The sequence below is a fragment of the Gigantopelta aegis genome, unplaced genomic scaffold, assembly GCF_016097555.1.
Source record: "Gigantopelta aegis isolate Gae_Host unplaced genomic scaffold, Gae_host_genome ctg3693_pilon_pilon:::debris, whole genome shotgun sequence".
Classification (NCBI taxonomy): domain Eukaryota; kingdom Metazoa; phylum Mollusca; class Gastropoda; order Neomphalida; family Peltospiridae; genus Gigantopelta; species Gigantopelta aegis.
This window is the reverse complement of record NW_024533466.1, coordinates 20,599-41,530: the sequence shown is the minus strand read 5'-3', so window position 1 is coordinate 41,530 and position 20,932 is coordinate 20,599. Positions and strand designations below refer to the sequence as shown.

At 35.1% G+C, this 20,932-nt stretch overlaps 1 protein-coding gene across 2 annotated transcripts; it reads left to right on the top strand.

Annotated features, from left to right (window-relative positions):
* The first annotated feature begins 2,372 nt into the window (after positions 1–2,372).
* On the top strand, positions 2,373–20,932 carry LOC121392378. Of its 2 annotated transcripts, none has more exons than XM_041523610.1 (6): positions 2,373–2,494; positions 4,427–4,492; positions 4,811–4,936; positions 5,359–5,445; positions 10,688–10,853; positions 20,353–20,932. In XM_041523610.1, the coding sequence occupies exons 1-6, from the start codon at positions 2,489–2,491 to the stop codon at positions 20,448–20,450; spliced, it is 549 nt and encodes a 182-aa protein (XP_041379544.1). In that variant the 5' UTR covers positions 2,373–2,488; the 3' UTR covers positions 20,451–20,932. The 2 variants fall into 2 exon arrangements, with proteins under 2 accessions (XP_041379544.1, XP_041379545.1); XM_041523611.1 differs by having other exon boundaries at positions 2,401–2,494; positions 4,439–4,492.

The window sequence follows — 20,932 nt, the reverse complement described above, 5'->3', positions numbered from 1 at the left end:
TTAATATTGTTAAATTAATGTATTAAAGGTACGTTGTCCTACTTCAGTACTGTGTGATATTTCTATCTAAACTTTGTCAATTACTATATTAAAGGCATGTGGGCCTATTAAAATAATGTGTGATATTTCTATCTAAACTTTGTTGATTAATATATTAAAGGTACCTGGTCCTATTACAATACTGTACGATACTTCTGTCTAAACTTTGTTAATTAATATATTAAAGGTACGGGTCCTACTACAATACTGTGTAAATATTTCTATCTAAACTTCGTTTGCTAATTAATATATTAAAGGTATGTGTCACTTTTACAATAGTGTGATATTTCTTTCTACTGTTATTCAATATATTAAAGGTTGTTGATATTTCCAAAATTAAAGTTGATTTTTCCAAGATTAAAGTTGATTTTTCCAAGTTTAATGTTGATTTTTCCAAGATTAAACTTGATTTTTCCAAGTTTAAAGTTGATTTTTCCAAGTTTAAATGTTGCAAAATATAATTATTTTATTGTGTGTGATGGCACTAATGCGCTTCCGTACAAACCATGCTCCAGAAATAAAAACTGGGCAGGACATGTGAGGAATTTCTTGAAAGAGAAGTTGATTTTTCCAAAATTAAAAGTTGATTTTACCAAGATTAAAGTTGATTTTACCAAGATTAAAGTTGATTTTTCCAACATTAAAGTTGATTTTACCAAGATTAAAGTTGATTTTTCCAACATTAAAGTTGATTTTTCTAACATTATTTGAAAGCAAATATAATTATTTTATTGCGTGTGGTTGCACTAATACGCTTCCATAATTCAAATATATACAAGCTTACAAATACAAAAGGTTAAAAAAAACCTTAACAATCCCACCCAAAACCTCATAATATGAAATAGTTGATGTTTACAACTAGTGCAGGGCGCACATTAAGTCAATAATTTTCTTAATGTGCAGGGCGAGTTGCTTCCCTCTATTTAGCCAATTTAAAATGACGGGAAAAGTTTTGAAGGTTGTCGTTGGAAGATTTATTGTGTTAATAATGCTTCAATCGGTACTTCAATCAGGATTCAGTGAGTACGGTAGGTTATACATTTTTGGTTTGTGTGTCCATTTGTTGCACTATTTTGCTTGAGAAAGGGTTGAAACATGGTGCCGCAAGTTTTGAATATCAGCTATATATAGCGTAATGTAACAATTTTCGGACGTAGAAAGAACCACACTCTTTATGTCCGTTCGGCCCAGTTTACAACTACTTAAAACAAATTTGTGACGGGCACACAATGCTAATACGGTCATATAAGCAAGGCCCACCCCCAAAAAAACAAAAACAAAAAAACAAACAAAAAACAAAACAATTAATAAAAAAATAAAAAATAAAGAAATAAAAAATAAAAAGAAGAAAAACGGGCAAAGTGTGAGGAATATGATTTTTAATATTTCAAGCAATCCAGCTTAATTTACCGACCTTGGTGGTGTCGTCGTTAAGCCATCGGATATAAGGCTAGTAGGTACAGGGTTAGCAGCCCGGTACAGGCTCCCACCCAGAGCGAGTTTTAACGACTCAGTGAGTAGGTGTAAGACCACTACACCCTCTTCTCTCTCACTAACCAATTACCAACTAACCCACTGTCCTGGGCAGACAGCCCAGATAACCGAGATGTGTGCCCAGGACAGTGTGCTTGAACCTTAATTGGATATAAGCACGAAAATAAGTTGAAAAGAAATGAAAATTAAAAAACTTAAAGTAATAACAATAATAATATTGTATCTACTTAAATAATCTAATTTGAATTTGAAGGTCCATACTCAAATGACCAAAGTGTGAACAAGCCCAAACTGGATTTTGTCTTCAAATAAAATGAAATTTAACATAGTACAAATGTTAGAACGATCAGAAAAACGTTTAATATACAGCTGCTAATAGTTTATGCAGCAAAATAAATTTGATATGTAATTACAATCGTAAAAAGTCTCTGTTAGTCAATAACATCTTTAAAAATTGCAGCAAACTCAGGAATGTCTCTTTAATCAATCAAATTTGAATTGATGGTTTCATAGCTTTTAAACTGTACCAGTTTTTCCAGTTGAAACTGATGTATCAAAACCCATAACGAGGATGATGTTTTCGAGGAATTGCCGTATAGAGAGTTTGGATTGCGGGTTGCAGCTGTTTCCATGTCAGAATCTGACAACATATTTACTTTTGTTTTCAAACAGCTAATGCACATATTTCGCATAACACTTGATCGGTAACAGTAAAGCAGTTTTTTGTTTGTTTTTGTGTGCGGCGCATGATGAAAACAGACATGTCGCTTCACGGGTGACGGTCCTAGCTGTAAATGGCCAGATCGGATGATACGAAACCTCTCACCTCGGAGGTGCACGGTTTAACACCAGTCTACAATAAATCTGACTGTTGCTGGGATGTGAACACTGAGATCGGCACCACTGCTGCGCATAGAGACCAGAACTTAACGACACCGCGACATACAAACTGAACATGCAAGTAAGTTACTTTATATTTATTATACGTAACGAAACTGATGACATTTACGCTTCCGACACGATTCGGCGTCAGTATTGAAATATAGTATGGTAAGGGTGTCGTTTATTTATTGGAATTAAACAGGTGTGTCATGGGTGTTTCTGAAATAACCAGCCCCTGAGGTGTAATAAAGTTCTGTTCTGTTCTGAACTATATAACACGTTCACCAAGTCAAACGTGAAGTGGGCTTAAAGGGACATTCCTGAGTTTGCTGCATTGTAAGGTGTTTCCGACTAATAAAATAGGTCTACGATTAAACTTATATATTAAATATATTTTCTTGTTTAGAATATCAGTGTCTGTATATTCAATGTGTTTCTGGTCGTCTTAATATCTGTAAGAAGCCCAAACTGGATTTTGTCTTCCAATAATTTCGTATGTACCAAAAAAACCATATTTTAGGAAATAAAATGAAATTTAACTTGGTACAAATATTAGAACGATCAGAAACACGTTTAATATACAACCACTAATATTTTTTGCAGAAAAATATATTTGATTTGTAATTACAATCGTTAAAAAGTCTGTAGTCGATAACATCTTAAAAATTGCAGCAAACTGAGGAATGTCCCTTTAACATTAGTTTCCACGTTAAAGAGTAGCGGGTCTGCCATTGACGAGTTATGTGGCATGACATGTCATAAAGTGTTGTTTTATCTAGCCTGGTGAATTCTTATAATTTCAGCGTCCCACAAAACCCAGTACTATACGTGGACATATATGTTACAGTGGATCATATTTAAGTTGTTAAGGAAGGGGTAAATTGATAATTTCTATACGTGTGTATAAAGATTACATTTTATGAAATATATATATATACACAGAACTTCACATACTTTGTTACTTATATGATCAAAACTACTTTCATTGATTTACTTAACGTTAATAATCATAGTCTGCGGCAGCCTTGTGTAATGTTTCAAATACGATGCAGGCCTAATGTAATTTGTAAATCATATATGACGTCAGTAAATAAAATGCGCCAACTGCAGTAAAAATAAAATGGGAATTCCCTATTTAAAAGTTCCGGTCCAGATAGCACACATGTGCGATACAAACTAAATGTATCACACAGTTTCAAAATGTCTTTATCACTATAATAAGATTGAATAGGTATGTAATAAATTATAATTCCATTGTTGCTATGAATTGCATACTAATTACTATGGAATGAATAACTGGATTTGTTTGAAACTTGCATGTTTTTGTATTTAACATATACCAAACCTATACAGAAATACTTCGGTGATTAAGCTAAGTCACGTATCTGCTGCTTTAATGAAATCATTATGCTTGCCAAGAAGACATTATTGAGCAATTTGCAAATTAAAAAAAGAAGATTACATTCAGCATTTTGCCACTATTTGCATTTCATTTAATCTTGATTTTCCTGCTTATATCAAATTAATGTTCAAACAGTCTTCTAAACTTAATTGGGCGTAAGCGCGAATATCAATTTACATTAAACAGGACACTGTGGTATTAGGACCTAACCACCCAGTAAACTCTTAATAAAATACTGTATTAAACAAGTGAAATTGAACACCTTGTAATAGTGTTACTGGCAATTACTTTCAATCTATAGCAAGGAATATTTTATACCCCAGGTTAAAATTCCTCTCTAAAAGTAAATGTGGATTAAGACGATTCTCACAGATTGTTTTCCAAAGAATTCACCCGGATTTACGGAAAACAGCCGTACTTTTAGCACTGGCAATTATGACTCCGTTGCATATGTGGTTTTCATCCTCAGTACTTTTAAGTAGGAAAATCGGTACTTCTAACGGTTACAATAAGGTTCCGCCACTTACACGGCAATAACTGGATGCCTAAATAAAATGCATGGGCATATTAATATTATTATTTTGGTATACTTATGAACATTGTGAACAGTTCTATTTTCAGATTGGAATCTTTCTTGCTGTTGCATTCTTTCTGCAAGTTTCAACCGCACTGCTTGTAAGTTGGCTAATGAAAGCAATGACTAGAGGCAGCATATTCACAAAGGAAAAGTGACAAATGTGAACTAAGATATTCCTCTCTCTCTCTCTCTCTCTCTCTCTCTCTCTCTCTCTCTCTCTCTCTCTCTCTCTCTCTCTCTCTCTCTCTCTCTCTCTCTCTCTCTCTCTCTCTCTCTCTCTCTGGCAAGTACAATCACACATGCTCACACACAACACAGAATAATACAAAACAAGTTTTAAAGAAACGCAAAATTGTGAAGTTACTGCCTTAAAGAAATAATCTTTATGAATTTAACAATGAGCATTTCTGATTTAGATGAGAAAGGATACACTGAAAGACCTGGACGGCAACAAGTACGACATTTTAATTGTAAGAAATGGAGAGGAGATCATTTCCAAAAATGGCCAGCTCAATGAAATTGCCGTACCACTGAAAGAACAGGTACATACATGCTATTGTAAATTTGTCAAATAAATTATTCTCTTCCAGGATACTTTTTAATAATTTGTCTAAAATAAGGGAACGATTTATTTGGTTTCATTCATTTTTCCTATCCAGCAAGGCACGATTTGACTTCTCACAATACTTTGTGCTTACCAACATGCTGTTACAAACAGCAGCACCACTGATATACTACATTACTCCAAATTGTCCAGAGCACATTTAACAGAACGAAAACCACTGCATGGTACCATGACTGTGTATCTCTCTGCCAAATGTCTCACTAGATTCACGTTATCCACTCCATTCGGCTAAACCCCACGCACACACACACACACACACACGCAAGCACGCACGCACGCGCAGGCACACACTCGCATGAATGACTTACTTGTTGATAAATGACAATTACTACATTTTAGGGTTTGTGGGTTGTGATAAAAGAAGATAACCCGGACGTATGTTACGTCGTCGATATGACAAACGAGGATACAAATGACAGACCGTCGGTAAGAATACAACAGAAGAATGAATGAATCAATGTTCAACGACACCCCCATATATATATATATATATATATATATATATATATATATATATATATATATATATATATATATATATGATAATGTGTTAGTTTTGTGACATGGTAAAACTTCATTAATTATATTAATACCTGCTTCTTTACAAAGCTTAATTAACCGCATTCCATAAAACATTTGGTTGTAATGTGCACTTTGGAAGTGTCATCTATTCTGTTGTGTCAGATCTAATGTGAATTCACGTTCGTCATTTCTTGATAGAAAACGTTAATACAGGTTTTAAAACGTCATATCTTTAGAAAGCATGGAGGAAGGATAAAAAGTAGTTTTTATTTTATTAAGTTGAAGAAACATAGTTATTATTATTATTATTACTTTTGTTTGGCTTTCTCGTTGTGATAGTATAGAACGTGTACCATAACCACATATTTATTTGACAGACGTGAACGTGAATATTATTAACATAGTTTTGTAAACATCTAATATTTTCAACACTTCCATAGATAGTTCGTTACTTAATTTAAGACAATCGTAAGGCATTTCAATAATGTACACTATTGGAATTAATTATATTTGATACAAAATCATCTGATTTAGCATGTCAGAAAATTGAAAAATAAAAGTTACCACCTTTTAAATTAAAATTAATAAATCATAGAATTATTTAACAAGATAGCCAAATGTTTTTCTCTGCTGTTTTTGTTATTAATATGGTCAATAGATACTGCAATATAACGCAATTACAACAACATAGCCAGTGTAGGTGAAGTGTTGTATTTCAAAGCTTGTACTTCAGTGATATAAATAAGCAGAATTTTTCTCTAGTCCACCGAATTTGCACATCAAGAGATCTACTTGTTCATCTATATTTTAACTTGTCCAAATACAAATACTATTTTTTGATTGTATTAAATTGTATGAAATGAAACAATTGTGCTCTACGATAAACAATTTAATTAAATCACCGATGCGCAATTTGGCTTTAGAAATGAAATGTCCACTGTCGATCCTATTTTTATATTACGATTTCTGATAAACAGAACACTAAGATGTAAGAAACGTCTCTATTGCTGCTTTCTAGATTATAAAAAGGCCTTTGATTTCGTAAACAGACAACATTTATGGTATAAACTTATTCACCAAGGAATAGGAGGTAAAATGTTATCCATTATACGATCCCTATATGACAATGTAAAGTATAATAATGAAATATCCAAGTATTTCATATGTAAAAATGGTCTATTCCAATGGGACATTTTATCACCAATTTTATTTTCTATGTACATCAACGACTGCGAAATGCAATTCATTACTCATAATTGCCCGTTTATTAAAATACAAATGCTAAATATATTTCTATTAATGTATGCTGACGACATGGTACTTTTATCAGAAACACCAGGTGGATTACAATCTATGATAAATTCACTACTAAATTATAAAAAAATGGTACCTACATATAACTGTTAATACGAATAAAACCAAAATAGTAGTCTTTAGAAATGGGGGGGGGGGGGGGGGGGGGAATTAAAAATAACGTGGATAAAGTAGATATATAATGGTCATCAAATAGAAGTGGTAAACGAATTTAATTATCTTGGATTGTTGCTATGTTATAATGGAAAATTTAATCGTACACAGAAATGACTATCTGAACATGGACGTAAAGCTCAGTTTTGGATAACTAATGCATGTAATAAGAGGTTTTTTTGTTATGTTGAAACAATGCTATCTGTGTTTGATACGTATGTAAATAGTATTTTAAGTTATGGAACAGAAATCTGGGGCTTTCACCCAGCCCACGGTTTTGAGAAAACACACACACAATTCTGCAAGCGATTACTTGGTGTGCATTCAAGAACGTGCAATAACTTTGTATATAGCGAACTGGGACGTTTTCCATTAGTCATTATTAAAAATGTTAAATATTGGATTGTACGAAATGTGCCAAAACAGTGATAACTGGATAACAGACATTAAACACGAACTAAATATATTTAGATTAAATTATATTTCGAATCTGAGTAACACCCATATTAATGTATATAACATAATAAAAGAAAGGATGTATGACGTATTCAAGCAACAATGCTACAGTACAATAACGGCATCTCCCAAGGGTTTACTATACTAACATTTAATAAGAGAATACAAATTACAAACAATTTAGCTAAACCAACAGGCTCTCTTGACTTAAAAGAAATAACAAAAATTAGAATATGTGCACACAAATTAAATATTGAAACTGGCAGGTATATTAACATAGAGAGATCTCAAAGAACATGAAGATGAATTTCACTTCATTCTACAGTTCCCACAACATGAAACTTTATGACATAAGTTAATTAAACAATACTATTTTAAACATCCTAGTGTCTTCGAATTAATACAGCTTTTAACTACTGAAAATAATAATAAGATAAATAACCTTGGAAAATATTTACTACAGGCGAATCGAAGTAGAGACCAGTTCTTACAAACATTATAACTACTTATACATGGTTATTTATACATTATTATAAATACCCATATGCCCCTTTATTACCAATGTAGTTAAAAATAATACTGTACCTTTATATTAAATTATATTATATTACCATATTGCTATACTATACTACATGCGATTTTAATTATAGCTTAAAAATATCTGTGTACATGTTTAAGTCACTCTCCACCATTGCACTGCACTATTGTATATACATGTATATATTAATTTATATGTTCAATACTGTTTTTATGCCATTAAGCTGTAAAGCTTAACACAATAAAGAACTTGAACTTGAACTATATTAGGAATAAAAATTATGTATTATGCTTGCCAGAGGCTCGCATAATACAATTTTTATTCCTAATATATGATATTGACAATACCGAAAAAACCCACTCTGGTATTAACCTGTATATATTTGTTTGATAACTGAGACGTGCATTAGTTTCTAATACTTAATTTTTCAGAAGTCACGTGGCACGAAAATGTTGTAACAGTTTACTAACTAAACCGGTGGCTACCGTTAGTTTCCCTTATCGGCTTGGCGTTTAACAAACATGTAATTATGTTTTTGTCATGTCTACCTGACTAGTAAAGAACACATTTTCTGTTATGAAATGACCAATTAGCCAGCAAGTGTTTTCTTTCGTTGTCTTGGCGGTAAAATGTTCTGCTCAGATCGCTGGAGGCTTGAAAACCGAACATTCGAAGAACGCATCGTGACATGTGTATCAAGAACAATGCACACTTTTCATAACTAGAGTCAAGATCAGTCTGACATTTCACAAGCATTATTAGCTGGTGCTATTCTCATAGAGTGTACATACGTTTATACATTTCTGAAATGATTTAATAAATAACCCACAATTATGCTTTATGTCTTTCAATGAATGACATTAGTAGTGTTGTGAAATAAAGTGAACAATTTCATGTTGGTAACATCATTTCATAATCAGGACATTCATAAGGTTCGCGGAAAAACAATCAAGGGAAAACATCAAAGGAAAAAAGTCGAAAAAAAGTCAAAGGAAAAACAGTCAAAAGAAACGAAATCAAGGGAAAAAAGTAAAGGAAATGCTTTATTTAACGACGCACTCAACACATTTTATTTACGATTATATGGCGTCAGAGGAAAAAAAAGGAAAAGGAAAAAAGTCAGTTCATTGTACTCTTCATTCATATTCATTTTATAAATTATAAGTACATGTATGACAATAACAAAAAATTAAATTAGTATTATTGTTTTTGGGTTTTTTCAACAAATGTCAACTTGGCAGTTGCTCTTCAGGCAAATGTTTTATGCAGCTGTAAAACTCTCCAAATTAGTGGGTGCAGTTTAGACGAATGTTCGATGCAACTAGATGCAGACTTGTTAAACTTAAATCAGTCCAGCTTGCTTGTCCATATAAATGTTGCTCAGACGTTGTTGAATTGCAACATATTTGGTTTTCTGGCGTTTCCTTTATTGTTGTCCTATGAAATGTTGAGCAGTGGCAGTGAGGACTGAGCCTTCCTCCTCGGAGAACAAGTCTATCGCACGCCAGTCTGATAAATACATATTTACTCATCTGTTGCATTTTGAAATATTTCCCTTTGATTTTTTCCCTTGGTTTTTTCCTTGACCTTTTTTCCTTTGACCTTTTTCTTACAATCGATTCTTAAGTAATGGTAATCGATTATTTGTTTTCCAAGTACTCGCCCTATTTCTGACATACCTATACATACATACATACATACATACATACATACATACATACATACACACACCCACATATATATGTATGTATGTATAGGTATGTCAGAAATGGGGTGAGTACTTGAAAAACAAAAGATCGATTACGATTACTTAAGAATCGATTGTAAGAAAAAGGTCAAAGGAAAAAAGGTCAAGGAAAAAATCAAGGGGAAAAAAAATCAATATATATACACACACACACACACACACACACACACACACACACACACACACACTGAAATCCACTGATATTGATAGTTGTAAAACGAACATGAGAAAATAAACAATAACACATTCAACTTATTTTGTATTACCGGATTGTCTGGAAGGCAATAAATAACATCGTCATTGTATACAAGGGGTAGGGTTATTGTTTGTTTTACAGCAAGCTCAAGCAAAGGCTAGCACGAGCAACTGAACATTAGGTGGTGCGTTTTCAGGGCAGTTTTATTATTCCAAATCATTAAACTGTATAAACTGACGTGCATTAAGCAATCACCTGTCTTGGAAGGCCAATGTTTGATACTCCTTTTCGTGGCTGCTTATAACAATCTAAAATAACTCTATTACATGATCCAATAATTAATTAATTACACAGGTAAATACTATCATATTATGGAGAAGCTATTTCATGTTATTGCTTAGTTAAAATCTTTAATACAGTACAAAGTTAAATTCATTATCAAAGGATATCTTCTCAATTCCCACTTTTTACTTGTTATTCGGAATACAAAATACATGTAAAGAGTAAAATAAATGTAAACTGTAATTTTATTTTGAAGTTAATATTTAAAAGTTTATACCCGTAAGGTATCTCTCATCACGAAATAATAAAAAACCCTTTTGAAAATAAACAAAGCCGATAAAAAGTGTACTCTTTTATTGGATTTTCAAAGATAGGTACATTATAGTTAGTTTGATATCTGCAACAATAATAAGGTCCATTCTGATCACAGTGCAGCTAATATATTATATTTCCATTGAAGGATGGACAGTTCAAGTTGCTGCATTACGAGGCTAAAGCTGTACAACGCGTCCACCCTGACATCAAACGAACTTGTGAAGAATATGGTGGAGAGGGCAGGACCATCGTAGAAGTGGGACCAAAAGAAGACAGCAACCCTCTTCCACCTGCTATCCCTTTCTTCCAAGGTAAATATGCAAACAGCACCAGGCACACACTGCACAAAAAGAACGTCAAACACACACACACACACACACACACAGAGAGAGAGAGAGAGAGAGAGAGAGAGAGAGAGAGAGAGAGAGAGAGAGAGAGAGAGAGAGAGAGAGAGAGAGAGAGAGAGAGAGGGAGAGAGGGACGAGAGAGAGAGAGAGAGAGAGAGAGAGAGAGAGAGAGAATGAGATATTTCTCATAACAAGTTGACCAACAACCAATGAAGTCTTACTGACAATCTATAAATATTAAACCGGGAGCCCAGAGAGGTTTAATTAGCATTTCGAGTAGGAAAGGTTTGAAGCCTGGAATATGTAGGTGTGGGCTGTGTGACCCCCAAACGGCCATTATTAAGTGTCATCTCCTGTACCAATGCAATGGGCCACCCATCAAAATACCCCAAGTTTTAAGTTTAATTAGCATGGTTGAGTACACCGATCAAACCTACACCAAAATGGTCTCTGTTGATGTACTAATTAAGATCCACCATTCTTAAGTGTCATCTCCTGTACTTAGTCCACTTTAGAACGCCCCTAATTAGCACTAATTATAAGTTTAATTAGCATGGTTGATTACATCAACTAAACTGATGCCAAAATATTCTTTAGGGTACCCTGACTAAGAATCAGTGATTCTTAAGTGTCAAAACCTGTACTGAATCCACTTAAGAACGGGTCAAAGGTCACAATCCACCCAATTTCAGGTTAATTAGCACGATCGAGTACATCAACGAAACTAACGTTATGATTTTCTCTGTTGATGTACTAATTAAGATCTACCATTCTTAAGTGTCAACTCCTGTACTTAGTCCACTTAAGAACACCCCTAATTAGCACTAATAAAAGTTTAATTAGCATGGTTGAGTACATCAACTAAACTGATGCCAAAATATTCTTTAGGGTACCCTGACTAAGGATCCGTGATTCTTAAGTGTCAAAACCTGTACTGAATCCACTTAAGAACGGGTCAAAGGTCAAAATCCACCAAATTTCAGGTTTAATTAGCACGATCAAGTACATCAATGAAACTAACGTTAAAATGTTCTCTGTTGATGTACCAATTAAGATCCTCCACCATTCTTAAGTGTCAACTCCTGTACTTAAACCACTTAAGACTGCCACTAATAAACGCTAATTAGAAGATTAATTAGCATGACTGAGTACATCAACGAAACTGATGCCAAAATATTCCTTAGGATCAATGATTCTTAAATATCAACCCCTGTACTGAATTCACTTAAGGTCAAAGGTAACAATTTGCCCAATATCAGGTTTATCAGCATTCACGAGTACATCAAAACATTAATATGTTTTCTGTTGGTATGGTAAACAAGATCCGTCATGCTTAATGTCAACTCCTGTCGTTAGTCCACTTTAAATGCAGTGAGCGTGAAATGAAAATGTATGATTAATATAACTAACTAGTTTTCTATTTGATTGTAATGTTATATGAATATGATAATACAACTATTTCTACATTTGAACAATGAAAGATTACATTTATTTGATCTTCTCATTGCCTTTAATTCTCATTGTGAGTGTTATAGCAGTGCTACTTTTTGCATGAAGTGTTGTAATAGTTATACGTACTTGTTCCATTGTTTTCACCAGTGTCTAGAGAAATTCTGAGTGTACTATCAGTTGAACAATGAAAAGCCTGGTATACCAAACTTAAGATACAAGCTAGTTCACAGGGTCCATAGGTGATGATGGCTCTGGGTGATGTAATGGCCACTCATTTGAATAATAAATTTTGGGGAATTCTGTCCAAGCTGCAATATACAATATACTTTCGATTCTGTGCCAAAACACATGGAATAAAAATGGGATTTCTCCAAAACTACAGCATGAATAAAGAATGTGAGTATATGATTATACTAAATGCAATCGAACTCCATGACTAGGTCAAAACGAAAAGTGCGTCCCTAAATCTAAAGTAAGTTATTGATGTGATCAAAATTCAACTGAAGGTTCATTTTTCTGATTAGTCACCAGGCAGAAAGACAATTATTGATTAAAACAGAACTTGAGTTCCAGTCTGGTTCCATTTCATTGCCTGCCTAAACAACTTTCACCTTCCTTAATCTTCATCCTCAAAAAGGACTGCCTCATCATCAGATGATACTGTCATGTCATCCTCTTCGATGCTCTCATCATCAACGATCCCGTTTTCATCTGGAATGAGGGTTTCTGGCAGTTGTATCAGTGAGATCGGCATTCACCCACATTTGTGCAACAAAGGATGCATGTTTCATATGAATGTTTAGCTCTGCCTCACATGGTGGAATGACACTTGCAATTATGGCCTTCAGCTTCTCCAACGGATTCTTTGTTGTTGACTTTGGTCCATAATCCTTTTCAAATATCTTGTATCGAAAGGCATTGAGTGTAACAGTGACAGTGTTGTCTTGCTTGTATCCTTTGCTCCATAGATGCTAGCGGTAAATGTTTGCAGGGTATTTTGTGTGATATGACTGAGTTCTGCATCAATCAAAATATCTTCAAATGATTTTTGTACCTCGGTATTCTTTTCCAGCTTAGCAAATGGTCTCAGTTTTCCCTTGCGAACAAATGATCCAGTGTAGTCACTACCGGTAAATGCATGGAATCCTGGTAGTGCTGCACATATCTGAGGGCCAAGTATCTGGTAAATAGCGATTATATTGGTATATCTGTGGCTATTTTTGGCAGCTGTACCAACATCAGTCCTCAGTGGTGACTCAAACTTTCTACAGTAATACAGCATGATGACCGCTATGTCAGTATCTCCTTTTACCCCAAGCTTGTGAGTGTCATCATCTGCTTTTGCATGAAGGCATATCTTGGTATCCGCCTCCTTGTGGTTATATCTAAGGTCATCGACCACTTCGCACTTGAGAACTCCATCTACAACTTTGCCAGGAACTGTGGTAGTTGGGTTTTGAATGATCTCGATTTCAAGGCATCACTATTGACCTGTGGTCTCCTTTGTTCAGGTCCTGTTATCAAAAACTCCCTGTTATCTGCTCAACATAAGCACAGGGAAGGCTGCCAGTGACAAGATTCGGGAAAGTCTGCTCAGCGTTCCAGAAAATGGACAGTCACACCACCGAGAATTCCTACAGTCCTGCATTAGTGATCTCAACAGATTTGAAGAGAAGATAAAGTCCTTTACAAATGATTGTGTGAAGAATCAAAGAGCTAAAGACCACAGAATAGCTGAACTTGAGAGTAGAAGAGATCTTATGGTTCACCTGGTGTTACTAGTAACCAAACGGAATCTGGACTTGCCATTCATATTTGAATATTCACTCACACCTGTACCATTGTCAATGTGCAGCACAGATGGAACAATGGCAAAAACCGAAAAAAGCGCTCCCTTCCATTTATTGGAATCAAAGGTGAAAGACGGAAAAGGCCACCCCGAATTCACACGTGTATGCATTGCAGACGGCCAATTTCTCCTTCATACATTACCTCACTGTCTACCGTCAACTTATGGAGGATTTGCAAGAAGCATTCTGATTCAAACAATGACATTGTCTATCATTCAAGTTCACCTCGTCTTTGACAACTACCCACAGCCATCTTTGAAAGATATGGAGTGAGGCAGAAGAGGAGCAGATAACAGAGAGTTTTTGATCATTCAAAACCCAACTTTCACAGTTCCTGGCAAGGGAGTGGCAGGTTCAGCAATATGCACAGATAATTGGAAGCAGCCAGCTCTACCTTAATATTCCCGGGGAATGCCATCATTTCAAAGTTGTAGATGGAATTCTCAAGTGTGATGTGGTCCATGACCTTAGAAATAACCACGAGGAGGTGGACACCAAGATATGCCTTCATGCAAAAGCAGTTGATGACACTCACAAGACTGGGGGAAAAGGAGACATAGTCATCCGTGCGTCAGGTACTGACAAAGCAGTCATCATGTTGTATCACTGCAGAAAGTTTGAGTTTGATACTTGGCCCTCAGATATGTGCAGCACTACCAGAATTCCATGCATTCACCGGTAGTGACTACACTGGATCATTTGTCAGCATGGGAAAATTAAGACCATCTGCTAATCTGGAAAATAATACAGAGGTCCAAAAAGCATTTGAAGATATTGCGATTGAAGCAGTCATATCATACAAAATACCCTGCACACATTTACCGCTAGCATCTATGAAGCAAAGGATACAAGCAAGACAACACTCTAATACCTTTCGATACAAGATATTTGAAAAGGGTTATGGACCAAAGTCAACGACAGAATCCATTGGAGAAGCTGAAAGGCATAAATGCTAGTGCCATTCCACTATGTGAGGCAGAGCTAAACATTCATATGAAACATGCATCCTTTGTTGCACAAATGTGGGTGAATGCCGATCTCACTGATATCCAACAACATCCAACTGCATCAAATGGTTGGGATTTTTACAACGGATATTATCTACCAATATTCCGTGAAGAAACACAACTGCCAGAAACCCTCATCCAGATGAAAATGGGATCGTTGATGGTGAGAGCATTGAAGAGGAAGACCCGACAGTATCATCTGAATATGAGGCAGTCCTTTCTGAGGATGAAGATTCAGGAAGGTGAAAGTTGTTTAGGCAGGCAATGAAATGGAACCAGACTGGAACTCAAGTTCTGTTTTGATCAATAATTTTCTTTCTGTCTGGTGACTAATAAACAAAATGAACCTTCAGTTGAATTTTGATCACATTAATAACTTAGTTTAGATTTAGGGACACACTTTTTGTTTTGATCTAGTCCTGGAGTTTGATTGCATTTATAGTAATCACATACTCACATTCTTTATTCATGCTGTAGTTTTGGAGAAATCCCATTTTTATTTCATGTCTTATGGCGCGGAATCGAAAGTATATCGTGTGGCTTACAACTTGGACAGAATTCACCAAAATATATTATTCAAATGAGTGGCCATTACATCACCCAGAACCATCACCTATGGACCCTGTGAACTAGTTTGTATACCAGACTTTTCATTGTTAACCAATAATACATTCAGAATTTCACCAGACACTGGTGAAAACAATGGATCAACGTATGTATAACTATTACAACAGTTACTCTCGTTCATGCAAAAAGTATCACTGCTATAACACTCTCATTGAGAATTAAAGGCAATGAGAAGTTCAAGTAAATGTAATCTTTCATTGTTCAAATGTAGAAATAGTCATATTATCATATTCATATAATATTACAATCAAACAGAAAACTATTTAGTTATATTAATCATACATTTTCATTTCACACTCATTGCATTTAAAGTGGACCAACTACAGGAGGTGACATTAAGAATCATGGGTCTTGTTTACCATACCAACAGAAAACATATTAATGTTTTGATGTACTCGTGAATGCTAATAAACCTGATGTTAGGCACATTATTACCTTTGACCTTAAGTGAATTCAGTGCAGGGGTTGCGGGTTGATATTTAAAAATCATTGATCCTTAGTCGGGGTACCCTAAGGAATATTTTGGCATCAGTTTTGTTGAAGTACTCAATCATGCTAATTAATCTTCTAATTGGCGCTAATTAGTGGCATTATTAAGTGGATTAAGTACAGGAGTTGACACTTAAGAATGGTGGATCTTAATTAGTACATCAACAGAGAAAATTTTAACGTTAGTTTTGTTGATGTACTTGATCATGCTAATTAAACCTGAAATTGGGTGGATTTTGACCTTTGACCCATTCTTAAGTTGATTCGGTACAAGGGTTGACACTTAAGAATCACTGATACTTAATCAAGGTACCCTAAAGAATATTTTGGCATCAGTTTCGTTAATGTACTCAACCATGCTAATTAAACTTCTAATTAGTGCTAATTAGGGGCGTTCTTAAGTGGACTAAGTACAGGAGATGACACTTAAGAATGGTGGATCTTAATTAATACATCAACAGAGAACATTTTTGTGTAGGTTTGATTGGTGTACTCAACCATGCTAATTAAACTTAAAAATTGGGGTATTTTGAGGGGTGGCCCCTCGGATTGGTACAGGAGATGTCACTTAAGAATGGCCGTTTGGGGGTCCCACAGCCCACACCTACATATTCCAGGCTTCAGACCTTTTTTACTCGCAATGCTAATTAAACCTCTCTGGGCTCCTGGACTATAATATTTTCTTAAACATGCTTAGCTTGGTCCAAATGATATTATGTGACTTAAAGTCTATGATTCTCAATTTCGCACTATTTTGTGACAATAACCGGATCTATTTTATGAATTAAAGAAAGAAAGAAATGTTTTATTTAACGACGCACTCAACACAATTTATTTACGGTTATATGGCGTCAGACATATGGTTAAGGACCACACAGATTTTGAGAGGAAACCCGCTGTCGCCACTTCATTGGCTACTCTTTCCGATTAGCAGCAAGGGATCTTTTATTTGCGCTTCCCACAGGCAGGATAGCACAAACCATGGCCTTTGTTGGACCAGTTATGGATCACTGGTCAGTGCAAATGGTTTACACCTACCCATTGAGCCTTGCGGAGCACTCACTCAGGGTTTGGAGTCAGTATCTGGATTAAAAATCCCATGCCTCGACTGGGATCCGAACCCAGTACCTACCAGCCTGTAGACCGATGGCCTAACCACGACGCCACCGAGGCCGCTTTTTATGAATTATGTCAACAAACGAATCCTCGAGGAATCTCCCGAGGTTATATTTTAAACATCAAATGGCGATCGTCTGCTGCCATCTGTAGGCAGCACTAAACCAATTAATTTCCGGCTGGGTCAAAGTTGGAGGTGCACTTTTGATAGAGAAGTTAACACCACAAGTCCTGTGATTGGTTATTAATGCGAGTGTGTTGGTTGTAAAAAAAAAAAGTTTCATCTGGGCTAAAAATGTATACAATTTTAATTCATCTAGTACCACTGTGCCAAGTAGCCTTGTGCTTGGAACATGTCAAAAAAAGTTCTAAAATTTTGTGCGAAACTAGGGGTGGATATACCGAAAATGAGTCATGAAAGGTACCATTTTCTGCAGTTAATACTTTGAGGTAGGGGTTGTAGTACTGATATTTATGGGTCATTGTTTGGTTGATATATTGCATATAGTGTTTTTAAACACAAACGTTAATATGGTCGCCTATGGGATTTTAATTGGTATAGTCCAACCTGTAAGAGTTAGAGACATCAACATATCAGAAGTTCAAAAACGATCGTCTGCTATCATTTATAAGAGTTAGAGACACCAAAATGCCAGACGTTCCAAAAACCTTTGTTTGGAAATTTTAATTTAGACACATCTTTTTCATCTTTGTTGGATATTGGTGAAGAATTGGATCAGCAATTGTCGGGAAATTCCCCGAACAAATGGAACACAATTATAGCTTTAAATGGCTTGGTAAATAGGCCAGTCTGTTAAAACCTTACAAAAGCCCTGGAAATTACACTTCGATGAACATCATACTTCTTAGCAGCCGCTGTCTGAAAAATACCAATGGCACCCTAGTGGGCGTTAAATGACGTCCATTACATTCCAGCTTCCATTTTATAAAGCATATTCAACTGTGTCATGGGCAAAAACATACATTGAATCCACGAGAATTGTATTTTTGCACATGGGTTCTGTGTTCAAAAGTAAATAACTTTTAACACAACTCATATATATATAACATGTAAAATGTTTCTGACTAATAAAATATTTGTACGATTAAACTTACATATTAAATATATTTTCTTGTTTAGAATATCAGTGTCTGTACATTCAATGTGTTTCTGGTCGTCTTAATATTTGCAACAAGCCCAAACTGGATTTTGTCTTCTACGAAAAAAAAACAATTTTTAGGAAATAAAATGAAATTTAACATAGTACAAATATTAGACGATCCGAAAAACGTTTAATATACAGCTACTAATAGTTTATGCAGCAAAATAAATTTGATATGTAATTACAATCGTTAAAAAGTCTCTGTTAGTCAATAACATCTTAAAAATTCAGGAATGTCCCTTTAATTTCGCGTCGCTCGCGCCGAACCTAAAGTCGCGAAATTTATACGGACGCATTATTTTCTAGGTAAGAGTGTGCTTAGGTGGTGTCTGATTTTCTATAAACTAATAAACCACGAAGGATACCGGCCTTGGTGATGTAGTGGTTATGTCATCGGACTTCTGGCTGGTAGGTACTGGGTTCATATCACACCCGAGACAACCCAGAGTGAGTGCACCGCTAGGCTCAATGGGTAGGTGTAAGGCCATATACTGTATTACACAGAGTTTCACTCACTTCACAGGTGCGATTATGGGTGTGTCTCTCGAGTGTATGACTCCACATGGAGGATGATTACCCGACATGCACTGCAGGTTCCGTGTACCCCGGGCTCCGGTGATACCGAGATAGCTCAACTGACAGCAAGCGTGGAGCAAGGCCCTGTCAAGTAGTCCCATACCGAAATGGAAATACTGCGGCTTTACCATTCATCTCATCATCATCCATGTTTGTAATGTCCAAAATATAAAAAATGCCTTTGTCTCTGTGTTAAATGTTTGTGGCGTTTTCAAAAAAAAAAAAAAAAAAAAAAAAAAAAAAATAAGCCATGGAGGAAAACAAACAAAATACAGTCATGATAATTATCATTTAATTTATTGTTGCAACAGACATGTTCAGAAATACTAAATATTAGTAAATAGCACTAAATTGTTCCGTTTCGCCAATTCATTATAATTATTGTAAATCATGACCACTAATGTCCGTTTATTCATGTTTGTCCTGAATTGCTAGACACTATATGAAATTGGACTATTTCAGCCATTCTCAACCCTGTGATAAAAACTTTACGTTTGCGCTTCAGTACTCTCGTTTCGGAAATGAAACGCCACACCAATCAGTAGCAAATAAACGTTAACTGTTTCGTCTACCAAAGGTACCTGTATATTAATTGTTAAGTGGTTCTGTTACGTGCAAGGTGGGTAATCCTCTTTACTCGGTGCCAGAGACCATTGTTCGATATCGAGTAATGGTAAACGTCGCTTTTCCGAAAGTGAGGTTTGTTTTTCCAGACAGATATAGGTATTATTGGCCTTTTTTTTTTTTTTTTTTTTTTTTTTTTTTTTTTACAGATGCCAACGGTCATTCGCAAAATTTAAACGTCGCGAACATGCGCTAAGGTTCGTATTCGCGAAAACAAATCCTACATCACAATATTAATCCGGTTTATAGTATGTAGTATCTGATGGTCTGAAACCACTGGCACTTTCCGCCCGAGTTTGAAAGAATAAATGAATGAAGGCTGAACGACATCGCAAGACGAAAAACATGTTGGCCACTGGGTGTCAAATGTTAGGAGTTCGGTTCGGTGACCGTTTGTATTAAACTCGGTCTCTCTCCTTTATTATTTCCAGAGTCTGTGGAAGTTAGAACTCACCTTGACCTAGAAATAATTAATTTAGTACTCATCTAGGACTCAAGCCATGATTTCAATTTTCTAACACTGAAAAACTAAATGGTTCTTTCTTCTTCTTCTTTTCAGGTTACCACAGTGGAAGAATTGTGAAACGGTACTTTCGATTACGTATAATTATAGGTCGACTTAAAATCGATATTGAATTTGGAAAGCGCCCAGATTAAACAGTAGGCCTGCCACTTTGGAGATAAAATTTAATTAAACTGTAAGAACAACTGTATTCTGAAAATTGTCCATCATATTGTTTCACAGTAATAATAGTATGTAATAAATAAAAACATTCAATATGTGTAAGTATATTTGCTAATAAAATTAAAACAAAATCAGCATTTTGAATGGTTTTGCATTGTATACCAAATTTTATAGTGAGAATACGTGTGCATTCATCTACATTCTGACTTATTTTGCCATAAATATTCATGTTTACGAACCATCCACATCACTTCATTTGTTAGTATTGAACATTTACCAAGACTTGAACGTTGCAGATAATAAATTTGGCCAGTTACGATTATTATTAAAAAAAATTGTTGCGGTCCTTTTGTTTATTCATTACGGTTATCAACTTTCATACATTTTACAGTTATTATTTGTTAAATTTTACATCATTCAAGTGTTTTATTATTAAATGTAAGCCTACTTCGTC

Coding starts and splice junctions, on each gene's coding strand:
- LOC121392378 (XM_041523610.1), top strand. Junction 5,446..10,687: donor ATACAAATGACAGACCGTCG/GTAAGAATACAA, acceptor TTTCCATTGAAG/GATGGACAGTTCAAGTTGCT. Junction 10,854..20,352: donor TGCTATCCCTTTCTTCCAAG/GTAAATATGCAA, acceptor TCTTCTTTTCAG/GTTACCACAGTGGAAGAATT.